The 24,037-nt window shown below is 39.1% G+C and overlaps 1 protein-coding gene across 1 annotated transcript; it reads left to right on the forward strand.

Moving 5' to 3' along the window:
• Window positions 1-10,935: 10,935 nt before the first annotated feature.
• Window positions 10,936-23,765, forward strand: LOC122659669 (NADH dehydrogenase [ubiquinone] iron-sulfur protein 5-B). Its single transcript, XM_043854768.1, has 2 exons — window positions 10,936-11,128; window positions 23,460-23,765. Exons 1-2 carry the CDS (start codon window positions 10,979-10,981, stop codon window positions 23,559-23,561), a joined length of 252 nt encoding a protein of 83 aa, XP_043710703.1. The 5' UTR covers window positions 10,936-10,978; the 3' UTR covers window positions 23,562-23,765.
• The last annotated feature ends 272 nt before the right edge of the window (window positions 23,766-24,037 follow it).

Genomic DNA, 24,037 nt, shown 5'->3' on the forward strand with positions numbered 1-24,037 from the left:
TAGATGCAGGCTATCGAGAAAATAGCCCAGTTGGTTGGAGCCTTGCTTGTCTCTTCTTCACACTAGCTAAGAGCCTTGCTCTTCTTCAACCGATTGAATGTTTTGTGCACTGCCATGTAACCTATTCTTAGCAAGGCTCCATCTCACAAGCCTGCATCTAACAAGCAAGGCTCCACCTCATCCAATGTCTCTTCTGCAACCGATGGAATGTTTCGTGCACTGCCATGTATGGTGCCACTTCAATTGTTGGATGTAGAAAGAGGAAACGTGTGTAATACCATCTCTGTCATTTAATGGATGAAGAGCTAAAATACTATTAGATTATGCACGAATCCAAACCCTTTATTATTATGGGAGTGTTCTCTAAGCAAGTGGTATAGAGGAGCACACAGATGAAGTGCAACGAAATGATTTCATATATGTGAAGAGTGATGTAGAGATAGGGTGCTAGTGTACCTTCTCGGCTCAAAGAACTTTTTCCCTTTTATTATTTTGGTGTACAACAAGAATGTGAGAGATTGGTAGGATGATCTAGCGGGCTATACACGTATACTTGACTTGTCAACTTAAAGTAAAAAATTATAAATAATAATAAAATAAAAATAAAAAATAAAAAAGAAAAGAGAAAAAGACACATAAACTCATCATTACTTTTGTGGAGTCGACAGTTTTTGCATGCAACTCCTACATGAACCATGCTTCCTAATCTCTTGGTTTTCGCCCGAAATGCGATAAGGAAGATGATTTAATATAGTAATTTTATTATTACTAAAAAGGAAAAAAGAATGCTTACCGCTTGGTTCTTACGTTTAGAAACAGGATTGTGAAATTACTGCTCAACTTCTAGTGAACTAAAAATTCTCATGTAGTCAAATGCCAGCACATGCTCTTATTGACCCTCGTGCTGATGCAGCTGCTACACTAACAAACAATTAATTCTTTTATTTAAGTAAAATAAAAATTAAACAATTAAGAAGGTCCACTTAGATTGGTTTCCAGGTCTTATGTTCCCCCATGGCTTAATATAGTAATGTTGTTATTAATAATAATAAAAGGGACAGTTATGTGCATGGCTGTTTTTTGGGAACAGATGACGATGAATCAAATAAACAGGGTTTTTGATCATTTTGATTCGTAGTTGCCCCATTGACGTGCATGAGCATGGTGGTGCACTTGCATGACCTTCCATAGAAATTTTTATCTTATTATTATTATTATTATTTTGGAATTGGAGAGATTTAATAGGGAGAGGGGGGAACAGAGGATGGGGATAGGTCCCAAGGTGGTTTGAACTCAAAAGAAAATAGTAATGTGTCGTCCAGATTTTTTTTCTTCTTCGTATCAAAACTCTCATTAATTAGTAAGGGATATTTCTGACCAGACAAAAAAATTAGTAACTCCCACATGCCTCGGGTCCAAAAGTCAAGAATACCCTTTACAAGAATTGTTGACGTAAATGCCAATTCATGGGCTTGAGCGCTCGACCCCATTACAGTACAACAATCCAGCCCATTATATGCTACGTATCCTTGAGCAAGTTCCATATCTGATTCCAACCTCGGATTATCCGCCACGTGTCCTTAGATATTTTCCATGTTCGTGCTTCCTCGCGTGCTAGTGCAGCTACTAAACCCTAAAAATTCTTCCTAAGATATTTTTTCGATCCTGATTTGATTGGAATCGTCACGCACCCATAGGAGAGGAGACCCAAAAAAAAGAGGACACCAATCCCGTTGCAGATTCTGCTTCTATAACAATGGTTGAAAGTGGATACTAACCTTGGTGTGGGGCGCACGCACAGACAACGTTTTTGTTTTGTAGTCCCATTATTCCTGTTCTTATCATTAGTATGTGTTTGGGAGATATAGATGAACATTTTTAGCATTTATTTCTACGAAGATGTGGCCTGTGAGAAAACTCAGACAAACGCGTCTTTAGTTGTAGCTATAACTTTTAAGAGCAGAGTCAGTTCGAACACCGAAGTGCGAAGAGGAAAAGAAGAAACGGAAACGGAGGACGAGAAGATAAACACAGAAAGCAAGTAAGCGATCGAGAGAGAGAGAGAGAGGATGTTTGAAGGAAGAGGAGTAGGAGCGGTGCATGGAGTTTTAATAGCGGGGGTGGTTGGGGTAGTGGTAGGGTTAATGCTTCCATTCCTGGTTGGGGAGACGGGAGAAGTCATAGCTGGGGTGTTCTCGGAGATGATGAGTCCCATGGGTCTCCTACTCATCCTTATCGGAATCCTGGTGGTAACACAGTTCCTGTCGTCGGATCGAGGGACGTTTCGCACCGGCATCTTCAACACCGGCGAACCTGATTCCATCCACCGCCTCAGCGGATCTCCGGTAGGTGTAGGTCTCTTCCTTATCCTCATGATCTTCCTCCTCTACAACCGCATCTCCCTATCTTATGGACTTTGGAGGACATCGTAATCGTAGATGCAATGGATGAGACTGATGGATGGACATGGAGCACTTCTCAAATGTCCTTTATTATTAGTATATAGGGAAAAATATCTCTGTCCCGGAGTGTGGTCTACGCCAGTACTTTCATGAGTTTATCTCTCTCCTCCTCATGTGAAAAGACATCTTTGCCCCTTCAGGTTCGGTAGTCATTTTGTAGATCTGTCAGGGCGCAGGAGGTGTCATGTCTTCTTATATATGTTTTTGGAATTATGAAAATACCCCTGGGAGAGTGGCGTTCTCTCAAACTGTAGGCTGTAGCTAACGTAGAGTATATGTATGTATGTGTATGTTTTTGAAATTATGGAAGTATCCCTGGGGGAGAATGGTGTTCTCTCAAACAGTAGCTAACTAGATATATAGAGTATAGATGGTTTTTTATGATCTATCTTCTCAAAATCCTTTTAAGATGAAGGGTCTTTTCTTTCTTTTCATCTACAATTCTTGTTTTCATAATAATTTTGAAAAAAACAAAAAACCCGAACGATGGTTTTAAGTATCGGTTGTATCGGACTATATGTACAGGTTTTGCTAGGCATTGATACCGTATCAATATTGTATGTTTGATATGGATAAGGGATAAAATGGTAAAAAAACTCATTTTTTAAAGGAAATTCAGGCATAATTTTATTTGATATTATGTTGTTGATTGTATTCAAATTCTTCAACAAGACTTGTTTGATCATACTGCCTCCTTGAATCTTCATCGCTTAAGCACTTGAAAGCTTTACAAACCGTCTTAAATGCCTCTTCTGAACCTGGTGCCTTGTTCTTGTCAGGAAGAGCGGGTGCTGTCATTCACTAAATCTCTAGAACTTCGGCAAAGTCCCATCGAATTGGAGTGGGCCGGGGTGGGATAAAGACCACGTGGGTTAACAAGAAAACCGTAGTTGTCTATCCAAATTTCTACTCCAAAACAATCAAAACACCTTAAAATCCTATTCGGTGGAACAATTCGTACAATATTCAAATCCTAACAACCCCACCCTATCAATCAAATGTGGTCTAGATGTTCAAAATATGCATGTTTTACTAGAAAACAAAGAGATACATATGTAATGTGGAAAATTACGAAGTGAGTATGCGTTATGAAGGCGCGTTTCCACGCACAAATACATACATATTGCATTATATGGTCTGTAGTTTCTTGTTAATTTCTACTTACGTTAGAAGGTTTTACCAATTTGCATTTTAGTCATTAAAGTTTGGAGGCAGTTTTCATTCACCCACGGCGAAGGTTTGGGTGTCTTGGGATGGATATCGAAAACAGTGGGAAGGGCATTATTGACTTTGTACAATAGGAGCAAGGTAATAATTGCCCTAGATGGGTAGGTGAACCTTACTCCATTGGTAGAGAACTCTCCTTAAGGCTAATATTTAAATCATTTTCTACAACACTGCATGGGAAAAAAAAATTCTAATTTCATTTTGGTCAAAATTTTACTTCACCTTGGAGAAAGAAAATCCCCTCATCACGTATTATATAAAATAGAAAGCACCCCTTCCTAGTCCAACCTGACGGGACCAATGGCAGTAGAAAAGTAATTTGACATTGTGATTAGATTTCTATCTAATCATAAATTTCCACCCCTTGTTATATAAAATCGAAAACACCCCTCCCTAATCCAACCCGAAGAGACTAATGACATTTGTGAGGGAATTCCTTCCTGCTGGGTGAATGAAATCTCGATCCGTTAGATTTTATAAACATAGAAACAAACAAATATAGCCTTATTAATTGGGCCGCTACACAATTGTCCTAATTGGGCCAGATTAGTTGATCCAAATAGTACATCACTAACCGGCTACCACATAGGATTGAGCTCGTCTATGGCCTAGAGTGGAGCGGCCATTGTGTTGCGCTCAACCCACAAGCCGCCATGTGGATTTCATGCTGATCTAATGGCTGGTAGAACGAGCTCAATTCAAAATTCAAAATTACAGCTCAAAATTCAAAAATACAGACCCCAAACCCGGACAGGGTAAAAAGTCTGCCCTCACGGTCATTGATCAGAAATCACCCTTTCACATTTGCATACTTAGTGCCTTGTCAATTTTATTTCTTATTGCCTTGTTGGGGATTAAGTATGCAAAGTATGAGCATGTATAGATGAAATGAATGTGATGTTATGCGTCTATATGAAAGGAAATGAACATGTATATGAATGAATGAATGAATGCAAGGACTGAACATGAACAAGTGAAGTGATCAGAATGTAACATGATATGTTTGTATGAAATGAAATAAGAATGACAATGAAATGAATGTAGAACCCTTGTGACTGCCATCCTTTTTCAATAGGGGATTAGGTACTGAATGAGGGAAAATGTAATACGTAACACGTGATACGACTGGTTGGTTATAATCCTCCCCAGTGCTCCGGTGATTGGAACAAGGAGTATACCATTAACCAGAAATTGAGAATGATATTTATACGAGTGATTTACTAGTGTATAGTCCTCCCCAGTGCTACGGTGACTGGAACAAGGGAGAAGATGGTGTACCTAGGGGAGTCATCGATCACATTCACATCGTTCCTCCTCAGTGCTTTGGTGACTAGGTTATGGAGTAGAATAGACGATTGTGGGTGGCCGACAGAACCTCAGATTATTGTGCATATTGGTAGGACACCAAGATGACCAAACTTAGATTTTACTTCAGATATGATGTTTATAACTGTTCAAGTGTGAGAATATCCATATTTTCTTGATATGTAAATGCCTAATTGTATTTGTACACTGATGTGAAAGCACATGAACACTTGAATGTATTGTAACATGATTTCCTCACTGAGCTGTTGGCTCATCCATGTTATAAATATTCTTTTCAGATGATGAGTTCAGAGGAGAGGTGTGTACAGCTTCAGACTCTTTGGATTGTGAGTGTACATGAAGGGAACAAGATTGAGAGAAATGTTTGGGAACAGTAGGAGTTATGATGTGAGAATGACAAATAACATGTTTTGCGATAAGGTTTAAATTCATAGAGCTTTGTAATTTTTGTTCAATTGCCACCAGTGTTATATGTATGTCATGTATTAGTCTTAATCCCAACTCCAATAGTGTTAAGTCTTTCGCTGTGTATGTATGAATTCTATGAGAGTTGGGTTATTTATACAGATGTAAAAGGTGATTTCTGATCAATGCCCATGAGAGCAGACTTTTAACCTGTCCGAGCAAGATTCAAAAATGCAACTCAAAATTAAAAATGCAAGGCCGCCGAGGAGCTCATCTACCAACCATTAGATCTACATGAAATCCACGTGGTGGCTTGTGAGTTGAGCGTAGTACGATGGCGCTCAACCCCTGGACGTAGACGAGCTCGACCTAAGGGTGTTAAACAGTGCGGTTTTATTTAAATGATTTGGTTCGATTTAGGTAAAATTTGAAACCAAACCGTTATTGAACAATTCCAATTTGTGAAAACCAAACCATTTTTTTAAAGAAAAATTACATGGAGACCCTCTGAGTTTTGCTTTAAATACATGAACACCCCTTGTGTTTCTAAAACCTACACGAACCTTCCCTATGTTTCCAAAATTTGTAACACTTTAGTCCACTCCATCACACTCGTTAAGACATCCCGCTAGTTGTTGACTTGGTCTATTTCCCAAAATTTTAAATGGCCAAAGTACCCTTAACATGATGTAAACTTACCAAAGTGCCCATGACCTCAAAACAAATTGGGGATGAATTGTTAGGGCTTGGGTTTCACTCTTTGCTTATCTTCTTCTCTCGACATAAAATCATTTCGAATGCAACTGTGAACAATTCAACCTAAGTTTCTGCGTCTCTCGACGGCGACCATACGACCCAAATGGGGGCGAAATGTTAAGGCTTAGGTTTCACTCTTTTGCTTCTCTGCTTCTCCCATAGCCTGCATGTTGCTTTCTCTCTTCTTCCTGAGTTCTAGTCCTGGCCAGCCCTTGAAATCCCCAAAAGATGGGCTTAGTCAGATCAAGGGTTCAGTCTGCGGTTATTAATATTTTAAACTAAAATAGGAACTAAAAATAGGGTACTGCTGGTTCTAGAAATCTAGGAATAATGAAGTTTATAATAGCAGAGTTTGTTCTCCAATAACTGTAGACTAGTCTGAGGGCTTAAACTTAACAAATCAGAGCATAAAATTTGCAACTAGAATAGTCAATCGATGGTTGGAAGTAACAATACCTAATCTTGAAAAACTTTGGACCATGAGTTGCAGAGCTGAGGTTTAAAAATCAAATGAGCGTTTCCGTTTTTTCCAATGAGAAATGAGCGTTACTGTTTAAAAGTCAAGAACCAAAGTTCAAAATGGAGAAAATACTCTACGTTTTCCTATGCGCCTAGGCACAAATCAATGCCTTTGGCCTGCTATTCTGACTCTCTTAGAGAAAAGGGGTCAGCTTCCTCAACATACTTACTATGGAGTTCGATTGAGTCGTAGATACAAAGCTATGTAGCTCGGTTGAGTCGTAGATATGCTCAATTGAGTTGCAGGTGCCAATATCGGTTGAAAACGATGAGATTGGAAGAATTTTCGCTATGGAGCTGCAAACATGAAGATCGGTTGAGCTTGGAAACAACAAAGTTGCATGAAGTTTGGTTGGGTTGGAGAAGATGAACCGACAGGGGGTTGATTTTAGGGAGAAAAGGTTTGCTTTTTGCTAAAGGGAAATGGGTAATTAGTAATTTATGTTTTTTCTGTTTTTAACCAAAGGTTAAAATGGTAATTTGCATTTTTCCGTTAACATCGTTAGTCAAATGGGTTAGACTGTAGGTTTTGGAAACACAGAGGGTGTTCGTGTGTTAAAGCAAAACTTAGGGGGTCTCCATTTAATTTACCCTTTTTTTAGTGGTTTCGGTTTCCGGAGTTGTAAACGATTTCAATCTAGGTTTTGTTAACGGTTTGAGGAGATAGGTGCATAATGATTCTTAATGTCTTGTTCACGATTTTTAAAGGGTTTCGGTCTCAGTTTTGTGACTTTTTTTTTTTTTAATTTTTTTTTTGTAGAAAGAAAGGCTATTCATGCATGCGCGCCAACGCCAAACAAAGGAAGGCACAATACATAAAACCGTTGGATAACATGATAAACGCGAGGTATGGATTACGGTCTCACATGCCATTGATCGGGTCATCCAGAGTAGGGGTTGGTTCACAAAAATTTCCCTAGAGAACAGGCTGTAAACATAGCTAAGTTTAAGTGCATACAGAAACGTGCCAATAAAGGGGTCCCCATACGTGCCGAAAAGAACAAATCCACACTGCCCACGCGTGCCGACATACTATCACAGTCTACTTTCAAACAGACTTGTCGGATAGGCAAAGATTTGATGGATTGACAAGTGGAGCTTCGATTGACGGCAAGAAGACCACCAGAATTGCTGCCACAACCTACTTTCGAACAGATCCTTGTAGATCTGTTCGATTGGCGAGTGGAGCTTTGTTCGGAGACAGAAGATGGTTGGTGAAGATTGAACGATCGATGAGTCATCCGAGCCGGTGATAACCACGGTGCCACCACTACCAGAGTCGGCAGTACCTGCAATAACACAAATAAAGAGAAAAGAAAAACCTTCCTTAACTGGTAGCTCCTCGGTGTTGTCAACATAGGACCCAAAAACTGAAACCAATATTTGGATCGCAAAAACGGAGGTTGTTTGCCGGCAATGGCAAGAAACCCCAACAAACCACATTGCGGGGAGCTTTAGGGGAGGGGAAGGGGAAGAGGTAGGGATAAGGCTGACGATATCGACGGTGGTAGCCAAGGTGGGAGCAGGGAGGCAAGGGTGTGAATGCAGGGCTAGGTGGAGGGAGATGGAATGAAGCTGGGTCTGTCGTTTCTCCATGTTGAAGCCCCTGGTTTGTGCCCTTCGCACAAGGTGCTCAGGCGGCAACAACGACATCCCACAGTCGCAAACAAATTCCACCAAAGATGGGATGCGATATAGTGAAGAATATAAGAGAGACAAGGGACTGGGTGATGGGAGCAGGGCGGAAAGGAGACGGCCACAGAGGGCGAAGATTGCCTTCCCTAGGCAGGTGTTCCATTGTCAGCACCGTCATCGTCGTCGACATCTTCTTCGTTGGCGAGTCTGATGATCATGGCGGAGAAGCTGAGGAGGAGATAGAGAAGGAAACACGCATTATAGGCGGAGACAAAGACTCACACAAAGGCGGAGATCAGTACACGCACGACGGCGGAAGTAAGTTAACAACAGCAAAAAGGAGAGAAGCCTTTATCGCTATCTATAGAGGAGAAACCCTTGGACATTGGAACTCGAAGAGACGAGATATGGATGGAAGGAAGAGATAATAGGTTCATAAATGGCCTTAAACGGTTTATAAAATGATTCAATTCATATTCGATTTAATGGTTTGACTTTGGTTGAAACTGTCAGATTATAACAGGTCAAAGCCAGAATCGAAATGCTTAATAAGTATTTGGTCAAATGTTCTCTGTGCTGGGGGCACAGGTTGCGCCCAGACACACGGAGATGGGCCCCTCGACCCCACCCCTGGGAATGGCAGAAATACCGCCCCCATGTGTCTGGGCGCAGCCTGCGTTACAGCACCGAGATTATCGACCCTAAGTATTTTTATTTTGGGAAAATTACACTGTGACCCCCTGAGGTTTGTCCTAAATACAGAGCGACCCCCTGTGTTTCTAAATTATACAGTCACACCCCTTCTGATTGGACAATGTTAAATAATACAATGTAAAATGCCAATTTTACCCTCTTCTAATATTATTAATCAAAAGCTGTTAAATAATACAATGTAAAATGACAACTTTGCCCTCTTCAAATCCTCTTTCCTCTCTAACCCTTTCTTCTTCTTCTTGATTGTCTTTTTTTTTTTTTTGGCTTCTTCTTCTCCTTGGTTGCCGTCGTTGCTTTAATCGCTGCCATTCCGGCCAACCCACAGCTCCAGGAGGATGAGGAATGCAGAATTCCGAGGAAGCAAAAACCTCTTCTCTTCTCCACGCTCTCCTTTACCCACTTCTCTCTGTTCTCCTTCCTTCTCTTCTTGATGAAGACAACCACTTCCAACGCCGCTGCTTCTAATTTCTCTTCTCCATACCATCCAACTGAGATTATCTCTCTTAGCTGCAGCTCCTCTTCAACGATTCCAATCTTATCTCTTGATCTCACTTGGAGACCAGCGACACCGCCTTTAAGTTTGGTCCATCACTTATTTCTTTATAACCAAAAAGTTTCAAGAGTATTGATTTCAAGTTGCATGACCAAGATCTCCAATGGGTTCCTACATAATTGGTTCCTTCCATCTCTGGATGATGGTTTATGAATCTTTCAGTTTCTATGAGCTGTGGAAGACACCAAAGCATTCTCTAGTGCAGGAACCAATAGAATAATGGAAAGGTTCCATTTTTTTTCCCTTTAAAAACCTGGAATTGGACTGCTACTGTCTATTTCTATCCCAATCAAATCGAAATGGGTATAGAATCAGCTTGATTCATATAAATTAGAAACGAGAAGAAGCAAATATTTTCCCAAATATTCACCAAAAAACAATATATTCCCAAATCTATACTTTTTTTTGTAAATATTGTTACAAGATATAAGTTTCAGTGATATTTTGCCATTTTACTCACTGAAAAGAAGGGGGGAAATGACAAAAAATGAAGATCCATGCATTCATGGGTGACTCAACGAGGATTGACGGAGTGGATTAGGATCGAAGTTTTAAACTATGCCCCAAAACCTGCAACCATTTCTGGATCAGAAGATAAAGGGTAAGAATATGACAGTAGATTGGAATCGTTGAAGAGGAGCCGCAGTTGAGAGAGATAATCTCAGTTGGATGGTATGGATAAGAGAAATTAGAAGCAGCGGCGTTGGAAGTGGTTGTCTTCATCAAGAAGAGAAGGAAGGAGAACAGAGAGAAGTGGGTAAAGGAGAGCGTGGAGAAGAGAAGAGGTTTTTGCTTCCCCGGAATTTTGCATTCCTCATCCTCTGAACTGCTACCCATCACTCTTGGGTTCAAGCCGCTCCACTCTCTGTACCTGGAAGAAGCCTGGAGCTGTGGGTTGGCCGGAATGTCAGCGATGAAAGCAACGACGGCAACCAAGGAGAAGAAGAAGCCAGAAAGAAAAAAAAAAAAAAAAAAAAAAAAATCAAGAAGAAGAAGAAAGGGTTAGAGAGGAAAGAGGATTTGAAGAGGGCAAAGTTGTCATTTTATATTGTATTATTTAACAGTTTTTGATTAATAATATTAGAAGAGGGTAAAATTGGCATTTTACATTGTATTATTTAACACCGTCCAATCAGAGGGGGTGCGACTGTATAATTTAAAAATAAGGAAGTTGCAATGTAATTTACCCTTTTATTTTTAAATCAAAACCGAGCCAATTATTGAACGGTTTACTGGTTCCAATTTAAACGGTTCGTAGACAGGTTCAATTTGGGAGTTGACACCTCACTACCACCCTACGGTCAATGTTTTGGTACAAGTAACAGACCCGTGGGGGAAGAGAGAGAGAGAGAAAGAGACAGAAAGAGAGAGAGAGAGAGAGATGGCTTCTGGTTGGGGAATCACAGGAAACAAGGGAAGATGCTACGACTTCTGGACGGACTTCAGCGAGTGTATGTCTCGTTGCAGGGAACCCAAAGACTGTGCTCTCCTTAGGGAAGACTATCTCGAGTGCCTTCACCACTCCAAAGAGGTCCGTTCATATCCTCAATTTTCTTATCTATTCGTTGTTGTCTTAAAATCGTATGCCCTTCTTCTTCCCTCGTTTCTTATAGGATTTGCATAAACACATCGATCCACCGATCTTCCAATTTTGTTTTTTCCTAATAAGATTAAAAAAGTGCAATGATCGGAACCCTAGGATTTGGATTGTAGTAAGTATTAATTTTAATTTAGCTATCTCCACAGTTAGGTTTTCCAAACAAAGAATACACCATAATGTCAAAGGATGACGATACACTACAATGTGAAGGAATGATATTGCGAATCAAATTTATCATTCATGCAGTGGACGGTATTCTCTATATGCCATATTTGCAGAATTGTTTGGCAAAACTGATGTATAATGAGATGGGCTTGATGCTGACCCAAGGCCCCTGGGGGAGGTTCATTGATTGTTTGATGTGGTTGTCAACTGATGCAGCCTGGCCTTAGAAAAACCAAACGTGTAATTCCAAACCCAATATGAAGAGACTTAACAAAACAAAGCAGTGAAACAGTCTAGTGTCCCCCCCTCCCCACCCACCAAAAAAAAAAATCTACTGATAATTCTGTTGCCAATGCAAGGGGAGTCATCACTTCCTGGTTAAAAAAAGAGACGGATGAAGAATAAGATGCCTCGAGGAACTTGGACATTGGGATTCCATTGAATAGTCCAATTTAAGATGGTCTCTACTAATGAAAGTTTTCACACTAATTCTACCTTAGACATGTTAAGAATAATTGATGAACAAAATAATAAGGTAATATTTTTGAATTAAGGAAATGCAGACAACAATAACAACTCAGTTTTATTCCAACCAAATGGGGTTGGCTACATGGTATCAGCTCTATTCGAGGTCATATTTGAAACAAGGCCCAAGCTATGCATGTCTTTCCTCACCACTTCTAGAGTTATTTTAGGTCTGCCACTGGCTCTTTTAGCTCCTTCAATCTGAATCAAATCACTCCTCCATAGTGGAACATCGAAAGGCCTCCATTGAACATCCCCATGGCACATGAAACGAATTTCTCGCAGCTTATCATGTATTAGAGCTATACCCAAATCAGCTGTAATTTGATAATTCCTTACTTTACTCTTCCTAGTTTTGCCCCACATCCATCTCAATTTACTTATCTCAGCTACATTGAGTTTATATATATGATGGTTCTTAACTGCCTAACATTCCGCACCAAACATCATAGCCGGTCGTATGACTGTCCTATAAAATTTTCCTCTTAAGTTTTAAAGGAATTCGTCGATCACACAACACTCCAAACACACCTCTCTACTTCATCCATCCTATTTTTATTATATGTGAAACATCATCCTCTATATCACTTATTTATTTATTTATTTATTTTTATTTTATGATTGTGATGTAGATAAGTCACTTAGAGGGCTTATTTTATTGGATATAAGCTTTGGGTTGGATCATTATATGCATTGGGACTTTGATCCCATGGGTTTACTTTGTAATTGGCCAATTTAATGAGCGTAAAATATGGGTAGAAAGTAGGAAAACGGGATTTACTTCATTAGTTTTGTTAGAGTCCTATTTTGAGTCTGTTTTTTTATTATTTCACTTTCCTAATCAATTTAGATTACCTTATTAGTTAAAGATAGGGTTAAACCTTTCCTTTTTAATGCCTAAGTTTATTTTTGAGTCTTCTGTATTAGTTTGTAAGGGAGACCAGTATTGTACACGAATTTGATTAATGAAATATTGGCTTTAGCCTTTGTGAAAATCCTGAGATAGGATGGGTGAGATACCCAAGTTGAGATAGCCTTCTTCAACCCTTTTCCATCGATCTCTATTCAAGCTCCAGTTCTGCCCTAGCCAATCTCATGAAGATACATACTCCGCTGTTGGAAATTTCTCTGCAAGGATCAAGAACAATTCATACAAGAAGTGCATCATCCCCAATTCAAAACCCCCTTCTAACCCTCTAAACCAAACCCTAGCATCCCCTCCATCTCTGAACATTATCCCCATAACCTAAATTACGCCCATACCAAACCAACCATCAGAAACAGCCCAAACTTGGACCGAATCTCCTTCTCACCCTTAGGGAAACTCAACTCAAGCCCCTGCCCTGAACTCCCATCTTAAACCCTAGATTCCCCCATTATTCTCTTTTCAAAAACCCAAAAACCCTAAACCTAATCTACTGTCCTTTCAAGTTTACATACCTAAATCCATCAAAAATCTCAGGACCTTCACTGGAAGACTCCCCTACATCAACTTACCCTAACCCTACCATCAAACCTTAACCCTAATTTTACACTTTCACCTATTTTAGCCTAACCAAACTACTTGTCAGATCAGATCCTGATTATTTGATTTTTAGTTGGTCTCCTACCAATCTAGAACTACATTAGATTGAGCCTAGATACCTAAAATAATCACTTTATGGAATCTCCCTCTCTTCAATTTTCAGTAATTCATTATCCATCCTAGTGTAACTAAAGTTACACATTATATACTTTGTTGTCTTTCTACTTTTCTTAAAATCTTTTGATTCCAAGGTTGATCCCCATAGCTCCTACTTGGCGTTAATCCTTGCTTTTGTCACGTCCACCGAAACAATGTCATCATCATCAAAAAGCATACACCAAGGAACCTGATCTTAAATGTCTCTGGTTAAACCATCTATGATAAGCGCAAACAATTAAGGGCTTTAATCTGATCCTTGATGTAACCCAATTGTAATTGGGAATTCACTACCTTGACCCCCCACAGTTCTTACTGTAGTCTCCACACCATCATACATATCTTTAATTATGTCCAAATATTTTCTTGAAACACTTCTCTTCTCTAGTACTTGCCAAATTAACTCTCTTGGGACTCTGTCATAAGCTTTTCTAGGTCAATAAAGACCATATGGAGATCCTTTTTGCAATCTCTAAATCTTTCCATGAGTCTCCTAAGTAATAGCTTATGCCATGGACCATCCTGGCATAAAACCAAATTGGTTCTCTGTAATAGTTGTTTTTGATGGAGGTGCACTACCTTGGACCAACCCAAACTTGTTTGGGAACCTAGACGGGGAACCGGGTCCAAATCTGGGATTTAATCTAGTAGGATATTTAGATTTATTTGCTTGGATGTATCTTGTAGTTTTTTTTATTCTTTTACTTAGTCGTATAAGGTGAGTACGAGTCTTTGTTTTGTGGTTATTTAGATTTATTAATTGGTAGATGATGGTAGGACTTAGCAAGAAGTCAAGGTAGAGTCACTTTTAAAGTCTTTTTAGTTTTACATTTCTATTAGGATTATGGATTGTTTCAGTTTTAGAGTAGGAGTCTTTAATTATTTTCTTTAAATACCAGATTGTAGTCAAACGATTCACATATTGAATATAATGAATTGAAGTTTGGTTGCTGCCTGTGTTTCATGTGCAGGCTTTCTTCCCCCCCCCCCCCCTTCATCTTCTTCTTCTTATGTGATTTCTTCCCTTACCTTGCAACTCTGAGGTCCCTCTCAGGTTACCCCCTTCTTCCCTAGCGGCCCTCCACCAAGTTTCTTGTCTCAGGCGAGTTTCAATAACTTTGTCCCACAATTTTGTAGTATGACTCATTAGTTTTATGTCTCTATAGTTATTGCAGCTTTGAATACCACCTTTATTTAATCGGAACCACAATGCCTCTCTCCATTCATCTAGCATTTTCCTTGTGCTGATAATCTTATTAAACAGCTTGATTAACCAACATAATCCACAGTTTCCTAAGCTATTCCACACTTCTATTGGGACCTCATTTAGACCTTGTGCCTTGTCTACTTTCATCCTCCTTACAGCTTCTTTTACTTCAGGCATCCTAATTTTTTGTATATATCTACGGCATGTGGCATTTCGATGGGTAATGTAGTCTTTTGGGACACTAGTACTCAAAATGTCTTCATTTAATAGGTTGTAGAAATAATCTTTCAATCTCTTCTTAATGCCTCATCCCTTATTTGTACTTTACCATCTTCATTTTTAATACATTTGACACGTTCTAAATCTCTAGTCTTCCTTTTCCTCATTTTAGCTATTGTATAGATAGCTTTTTCCCATTCCTTTGTGCTCAGATTGTTATAAAGGTCTTTATATTTCTTCGCCCCTGTGCTTTCCCACAATCTTCTAGCTTCATTTATGACTAATTTATACTTTTTTAGATCATCTACATCCTTAGTCTTTAGCCATGTCTTAAAACTAGCTTTCGTAGCCTTAATGGCTGCTTGAACATCATCACCCCACCTCCAAATCTCCCTAGAGGAATGACGTTTTCCTTTCGATTCACCTAGGACATCTTTAGCAACCTTCTTAATACAAATTGTCATTTTGTTTCACATTGTATTAGTGTTTCCATCAAAGTCCCACCTTCCTTGATTGACAATATCAGTAAATGGTTTCAAGATATCTCCTTTCAAGCTCCACCACCTTATCCTAGGGAAAATAAGCTCACCTTTCTTACGATTTGGCAATGAGACGCATGGCCATGACCACTAATCTATATTGTGTGGTTAGACTCTCCCCCGGTATGACTACACTCCTTACATAACAACCTATCAGACCTTCTAATTAGAAAGAAATCTATTTGGCTACTATGATGCTCACTTTTGAAGGTAACTAAATGCTCCTCTCTTTTCAAAGTATGTGTTTACAATGGATAAATCATAAGCCGCAACAAAATCTAAAACTGAAGTCCCCTCCTCATTCCTTTCTCCAAAACCGTATCTTCCATGTACACCTTCACAGCCTCTATCATCTCTCCCAACATGTCCATTCAGATCACCCCCATATAATATTATTTTCCCCTTGACTAAAACCTTGCACTAATCCATCCATGTGTTCCCAAAATTGTAACTTACTATTTTCATCCAATCCTACTTGGGGTGCAAAAAAATTGCTAATTACATTGGCATCCTTTTTATCGGCCGTATACCAAAGTTTGAAGTCATCAGACTCCTTAGCTTTTCAACCCTTCCATCTAGTCTCTTGAATTTGATATCTTAACAGGTTGATGCATCACACTCAACCTATATGCCATCTCTATCAATGGCTCAGGTTTGAATTTGGTTCATTGCATCACCCATGGTGTGGGTGCCAATTTTAGTGTTGGTTGTAGTCGTTGGAGTTGTGAAGCTGCATAGGGTGCTCTGTCAAATTAAGATGCGGGTGCCAGTTTTATCACTTTTTGTGACTAGAAGTGTGTTTCCTTCTAGCAAGGGGTCAAGCTTTAATCATTTTAAGGGGATAGGTGTGCTTAGTGAAACTTAGTTGCTTAAGCTGTTTATGTCACATGAAAAGTTACCATATAGACACTTGGGAGAAACCTACTTAGTTTTGAAGGGGATCATCAGATTTCTTGAATATTGGCCACTTGTAAGAAAGGGTGCTCAGCGGGAAAAATAGGCAGTGTTCTGTACAACCTGATATTGGTTTTCAGATTGTGTTATGCGCTAACTTTAATTCGAGGCTGTCTAGCTTTCAGTTGATTGGGTATAAAATGTGCGTGATTTCTCTAGAAGGCATTGATATATCCATGCACATTGATCAGACAATTCTAGACACAGGTCATCAACTTGAACTTTTATAGCGGATGATTTCTGTGGATCAATCATAATTTTCTCTATTGGTTGCAATTGAAACACACAGAAAACTGGTGCACTGCTAATCAAACATAAAGACTTACATATAAAAGGAACATGTAGGTTCTGGTATTATATTTTATGAAAAGAATTTTTGTCTTTCTTTTTTTGTTTAAATTTTGGGGCTGGGTTCTCTACACAAGTGGGCTTAGAGGGTATCTCTACACCAGCACCCCAAGATATGCCACATGGCATATTGGATAGGGCTGGGATTCTCAGGTAGACCAGAAGCTCTCGTGCTCACATGTCAATTTTCAACCCAAGTAGAGTTTGCCAATTGGCAAAATAAAGCATTGAAAATTTTAATTATGGAGGGAGGATGCATGGAGCCTATTGAAGGGCATGCATTGTCTAGGTCATGTACCAAGTATATGACCTTGGATAGAGCCTATTGGAGGGCAAGGATCCATGTAGCAGACCCCATTTAGCTGAGATTCTTCTGACTTACTAGGGTGTGCCTCTTTCCTTTTACTTTCATCTTTTATTTTTCTATTTATTTTTCATCTTTCATTTGTTATTTTCCGTTTTTCATTTCTCATCTCTTTCCCCATCTCTTCATTCCCCTTTTTTGGTTAGACCTCAGTTTTCCCTACTTTGTTTTGTTTGGATCCAGGTAGCCGACCCCATTAAGTTGGGATAAGGCTGAGTTTGTTGTTGTTGTGGGAGGGTGCATGGACTTACATGGAAGGGTATGCCATTACATGGGAGGTTTTATGATTGAATGTGAGTCTGGAATTTTGTGTGTGTGACCAATTCATACCATTGCCTAGATATCCATATGATTGAAATTGCCACATCACCTTCCAAGTGGCAAAAATTTGGTTGCTGGTGTATAGATACATCTACATCTGCTGGTGTAGAAAAACTTTTCACTGAAGTTTTATGAACATGGAATTAAATGTTTGTGAACACTATCGCTCTGTCTGCTAGGATGAAAAAAAAAAAGGAAATTAATCTAAAATATTTTAAGAAGAAAAGACTAATAGCATAACCGCAAACTATCGCTCTGTCTGCTAGGATGAAAAAGATGTAAATAAATCAAAATATTTTAAGAAGAAAAGACTAATAGCATAACCGCAAACAGTTGCAGTTAGAGTTAGGTAGTAATTGAAAGTTTAAAAAAATGTTTTTACTGTCTTACTCTTCAAATAAATCTAAGTAAATTGGTTGAAGATGAAGTAAGATTTAGGTACTATATTCATTTTGTTTTTGAGTGAGCTATACGATTATTTTTGTTAATGATTTACAAAAGTTCTCTATTGTTTTTATGTTTTGACTCTACATTTCAAAATTTACATACAACCAAATGGAACAAATTGAGCTGCCACAAAATTTACATGCTGATGCAGTTAGATGTTGGGTTAATTAGGGATTGTTTTGTAAACTTTTTCTTTTATTTATTTTATTCATGTTATAGGGTTGTAGAAAGGTAAAATCCTATTAGATTTGAATTTGTTTTCAGTTTAGATTGCGATAGAATTTGAGCCCAAATTTTATTTCAGTTATAAAGTTTCAATAGGTTTGGGAATCTTGTTTTCAACTCTGTAAATAGATGCTCGTAGTCCATCGTTGGGCAGGGATTTGAATGAGAAGTTTTTTTTTTTTGGTTGAAACTGATGGCTGCCATGAGTACCTCTCTCTCCTCTGAATTTTCTCTCGTCTTAGGTACTCTCTCTCATCTTCTCTCTCCATATCCTGTTTCTTCTTATTGCTTCTCCTACTTCCTGTTATTCCTTTTCCTTCCTATTTAATTCATCAGAAATTTCTTACCGTATTCTGTTTTCTGGGCAGTACTTGCATCTCCCAATTGTTGACATCGTTCTCTACTAATATTCTTTAGATTAGTTGAGATTTAAGGGATCATACCTGTGATAGCCATCGTGTACAGCTTCGAACTGTGGTTTGATCTCTACAGGAAGTTCTCACTAAAACTTAAATCTGGTTCTTCTCTACCGCCAGTTTAATTTCAGAGTCATACCCCTTTCGCTAATTGGTTGTTTGGTTGTTGTGGGTTGCATTCAGTAGGGTTAGCATCCTTCGCCAAAGACCTTGAGTCGATTGAGTTTCATATGAGAGAGTTTTTTCATTTGATATGATTCTGGTTTTTCCGCCTTATGTTCTGGTTGAGTTCAAAGGAAGAAGATAACCCCCTTCATCCCATGATTATTTAGTCTTTTTATTTTATTCCTTGTGTTTCCAAAATACCCCTCCTTCTCTCCTTTTTATCCCCTTTCGCTAATTGTTTGTTTGGTTGTTGTGGGTTGCATTCAGTAGGGTGTTGGGTTAGCATCCTTTGCCAGAAACCTTGAGTTGATTGAGTTTCATATGAGAGAGTTCTTTCATTTGATATGAGTCTGGTTTTTCCGCCTTATGTTCTGGTTGGGTTTGAAGGAAGAAGATAACCCCCTTCATCCCATGATTATTTAGTCTTTATTTTATTCCTTGTGTTTCCAAATACCCCTCCTCTCCTTTATTACCCCCTAGCCTTTACTTAGTTTTACTTCCAAGTTTGCCCATACTCTATAAATACTAATTCCTCTCTTGCCCATTCTTCTATTTAACTATCAAAGCGCCCCTTGAAAATTATTGTTTATTACGGTCATTGCTTTGAATTGTTGAGCTATTTAGTATCCGGGTAGGCCCATAGCGAACCCAATAGGGTCAAATACCTGGGTTCTGCATCAATTGTTATCAGAGCGAATTTTCTGGCAATTGCTAACCATGACAGGTCAATCTCACATCATCAATCCCGAGTTGCACAAGTTATATTGGGAATTGGTTGAGAATCAGCAAAAGACTGAGGTTAAGCTTGACAATTTAATAGAAGAAACACACAACCTCTTTACATAGTTTCATGCTTTCATGAGAAGGGGTAGCAAACAAGAAGCTGGACCGTCTACGCTAGTTCAGTTTGGTGCCTTACAGATCGATGATATACCTCTGAGACAGCAATCCGATCCGGCTATACCTCATGATGTCACACTACAATTTTCCGGCAGGGACTATGGCATCAAGGTTGAGGTTCTAGAGTTTGACGACAATAAGAGACCCGAAGATTTTCTTAACTGGCTTACTAAACTCGAGAGGATTTTCACTTTCAAGTCCTTCCCAGATGAAAAAGAAGTGTAAGCTCATCCTCACTAAATTTACTGGTTATGCATGTTCATGGTGGCATGACATACTACATTCGAGACTTGGCAGATGACTTGGACCCGTTATTAATTGGGAGACCACGAAGTAGATTTTGAACGAGAAGTTCATTCCTCTTAATTATGAGATGGTACTATTTCATAAATTGATCAATTTTCAGCAAGGCGACAAAGATGTGGATACCTACATAATTGAGTTCCACTAATTATCTTCGAGGTGCCGACTTCAAGAGACAGACCAACAACGGGTTCTGAGATATATCAGTGGACCGAGTACTGAGATTCAACTCGAGTTTTCCAACAATGATTTCAGGCCTGTTGATGTGGCAGTTGCTTATGCCAAGACAGTTGAAGAGAAGTTACAGTTATTTGAAGAATATGCTCAAAACTCCTTTAGTTTATAGACCACCCCGAATTGAAGAAAAGGAGCCTGAATCCCGTTGAGTGGAAGAAAGGAAGCCAGAGGTTGTTAGAGGCAATGATTGGTTGAAGAACATTGTGTGCCGTAATTATGGCTAGAAGGGTCACTTCAGCAAAAAATATCCTAGTAAGTCTCATCCCGTGATTGTAGCAGAGACACAACCAGCAGATAAGTATAGTTGTCACGGCGTCTGGACGCCTAGGCCACGCCTTGACAATTGTGCAGATAAGGATGACAATGATGATCCAGATTGATGTGGTAGCTGCTTATGCCAAGACAGATGAAGAGAAGTTACGGTTATTTGAAGAATATGTTCAAAACTCCTTTAGTTTATAGACCACCCCGAATTGAAGAAAAGAAGCCTGAATCCTGCTGAGTGGAAGAAAGGAAGCCAAAGCTTATCAGAGGCAATGATTAGTTGAAGAGCATTGTGCGCCGTAATTGTGACGAGAAGGGTCACTAAAGCAAAAAATTAATCTAATAAGTCTCGTCCCGTGATTATAGCAGAGACGCAACCGACTGATAAGGATGACGATAATGATCCAAATTTATACGCTAATCCTTTAGAGAATGATAGTCCTGATGATGACGAAGTTGAAGCTCATTCCACTAGTCTTACATCATTCTCAAACAGACTAGTTGATAAAGCTCCCTTCTTCATACAGACTGGTATTCTTCTACATGGTATTGGTTCAACAGACGTTCATACAGTCGTTGATATCGGGGCAAAAGCCTATGTATCTCTGCTGATTTTGTTCGAGCACACAACCTTTCCACAGAAGCAACTCTTCAAGAAGATTAATGTGCGAGGTTTTGGACCTACAACTCGAGAAGAGGCCACTACAGTAGCTCAAGTACATCTACAGTTTGGACCATATAGTACCATGTGCCTTGCTTAGTCACCTCGTTGGCACACTGTGACATTCTTCTAGGGCGATCTTGGTAACGACATGTTAGTGTTCTCTACGATGGTGTGTGGAATACCATTAAGGTTAAACAAGGAGGTTGTACATGCTTGATGTCGCCACATGTGTTATCAGACATGCTTCATCGGCGACAATTTCCTCCTTCAGTTATGAGTCACTCTCTCCTCACTAATGGAGTTGCGGTTCGATCGTCTTCTCCTAGATATGTGTCACCCCAGTGTCAAGATAATTACAAGGGCATCTTGGGTTCGCAACCAAACTTGACGGATCGAGTTCTTTTAAGACCAGGAGAGTTGATGCAGTTAGATGCTGGGTTAATTAGGGATTGTTTTATAATTTTTTTTCTTTTCTTTATTTTATTCGTATTAATAGGGTTGCAGGAAGGTAAAGTTCTATTAGATTTGTATTTGTTTTCAGTTTAGATTACGATAGAGTTTGAGTCCAAATTTTTCTCAGTTATAGAGTTTGAATAGGTTTGGGATTCTTGTTTTCAACTCTTTAAATAGATGCTCGTAGTCCTTCGTTGGACAGAGATTTGAATGAGAAGTTTTTTTTTTTGGGTTTGAAACCGATGGCTGTTGTAAGCTGCACGTACCTCTCTCTCCTCTGTGTTTTCCTTCTCGTCTCAGGTCTCTCTCATCTTCTCTACCCATATCCTGTCTCTTCTTATTGCTTCTCCTACTTCCTGTTATTCCTTTTCCTTCCTCTTTAGTTCATCAGAAATTTATTACCGTATTCTGTTTTCTGGGCGGTAATTGCTTCTTCCAATTGTTGACATCGTTCTCTACTAATATTCTTTAGATTAGTTGAGATTTAAGGGATCGTACCTATGATAGCCATCCTGTCTAACTTCGAACCGAGGTTTGATCTCTACAGGAAGTTCTCACTGAAACTTAAATCTGGTTATTCTCTTCCGCCAGTTTAATTTCAGAGAGTCATACCCCTTTCGCTAATTGATTGTTTGATCTGTTGTGGGTTGCATTTGGTAGGGTATTGGGTTTGCATCCTTCGCCAGAAACCTTGAGTCTATTGGGTTTCGTATGAGTGGAGAGTTCTTTCATTTTTCATGATTCTGGTTTTTCCGCCTTATGTTTTGGTTGAGTTCAAAGGAAGAAGATAACCCCCTTCATCTCATGTTATTTAGTTCCTTGTGTTTCCAAAATACTCCTCCTTCTCTCCTTTATTACCTCTAGCCTTTACTTGGTTTTACTTCTTAGTTTGCCTACTCTCTATATATACTAATTTCTCTCTTGTCCATTCTTCTATCTAACTACCAAATTGCCCATTGAAAATTCTGGTTTATTACGAGTTTGCCATTATCTTGAATTGTTGCGTTATTTAGTATCTGGGTGGGCCCATAGTGAACCCAATACGGTATTTTGACCCAGGTTCCAGCATCGCATGCATGGGGTTGGGTAACCAATTCGGACTTCAGCAGTTTCCAATCATCTGCTCTTTTGGCGTTAGCTGTTGGTGGCACTTGCTTGAAGTCCCAAACTGAACTGTTGTGGCCACCTTTGATTAATTGACCTCAATATTTGTTTGGTAGGCCGATCTGAGACCTTGTTTGTATGCAACAGTTGTATTTCTTTTAAAGGTCCATGGTACTATTTCCTCTTTGACATGTAGAGGTGATCAACAGTGTCTCTTGAGTCCTGATCCTCTGCTCTTGTTTCTTGTTTATGTATGCTATATTGGATTATGTAGGTTAAATAAATGGAAAATCAAACCGAGGGAAAATGGTACACATATTTTGTTGCATTATAATTCTTGTTAGGAAAGAGAGTTGGGGGGGGGGGGGGGAAGTGTAAACAGCAAAAGTTATAAAGAACAGAAGGGAATCTTCTGACACTGTCTATTTGAAGCAGAGCGACGTCTAAAATTTTTACTCTCATGAAGCACAACTTTATTTAGATACATGTCTTTTTGTTCATATCATGGACACTTGAGAACTCAATGGGGAAATTTTCTCGTGAATCATAGAATGTACATTCTGACAATATTATGTACCAGTGGAAGATTATAATTTACCCATTGATAAGTATATTTGGACATTTCTTCTGAGACCTGTGGTTTATAATGTTATGGAGTAATTCTGAAGGGAATATGAATGCATGTGATCATTTTCATTGTTGGTTGAATTTTTGCCTAGTTGTGGTGATTCTTAATGAACTAGTGGGCCTCGTAATTTCAGTTTCAACGGAGAAACCGGGTTTACAAAGAGGAGCAGCGTCAAATAAGAGCGGCTGCACGGAAGGCCAAAGGCGGTGGAGATGGAGAACACAATCATCATTAGGATCCAATCATTGGTCATCTTTTGGACTTTATAAATAAAGATTGGGTTGCCTCGTTGCATTTTGAGGGGGACCGGTATCATTTTGTAGACTTTTGTTGCTTTCAGATTGAGTCTAGCTTTCTTCATCTATACAAAAATGCATAATATCAATCTGTACTTGCATCAGAACACTGATACTGTATGATGAGACCTTAAGCTTGCTTTGTAAATTCCGTAGTCGTTCTTTCATTTATGGGTTCATGGTGCTTGAGTTCTAATGTTAAGTAGGTTTTGGATGGGTATGAGAGAATTAAACTGTTAAACATAAACCGAAAAATCAATCTTGCCCATCAGGAGAATTTGAACTAGGACATGGTATTATCTCCTAGGTAGTTCCTTTTGTTTTTAACTATTGAGCAGATGACCATCAACAATGTGGCTGAGTGAAGACCATTTACTATATAAGAAACGACAAAATAGTAAAACTATATCATACC

The sequence above is a fragment of the Telopea speciosissima genome, chromosome 4 (assembly GCF_018873765.1).
Source record: "Telopea speciosissima isolate NSW1024214 ecotype Mountain lineage chromosome 4, Tspe_v1, whole genome shotgun sequence".
Classification (NCBI taxonomy): Eukaryota; Viridiplantae; Streptophyta; class Magnoliopsida; order Proteales; family Proteaceae; genus Telopea; species Telopea speciosissima.

What these genes read in the sequence shown, in the direction of transcription:
- LOC122659669 (XM_043854768.1), top strand. Translation starts at nt 10,979, where the DNA reads ATGGCTTCTGGTTGGGGAATCACAGGAAACAAGGGAAGATGCTACGAC. An exon ending in GCCTTCACCACTCCAAAGAG is followed by an intron (nt 11,129 to 23,459) that starts GTCCGTTCATAT and finishes TCGTAATTTCAG; the next exon opens with TTTCAACGGAGAAACCGGGT.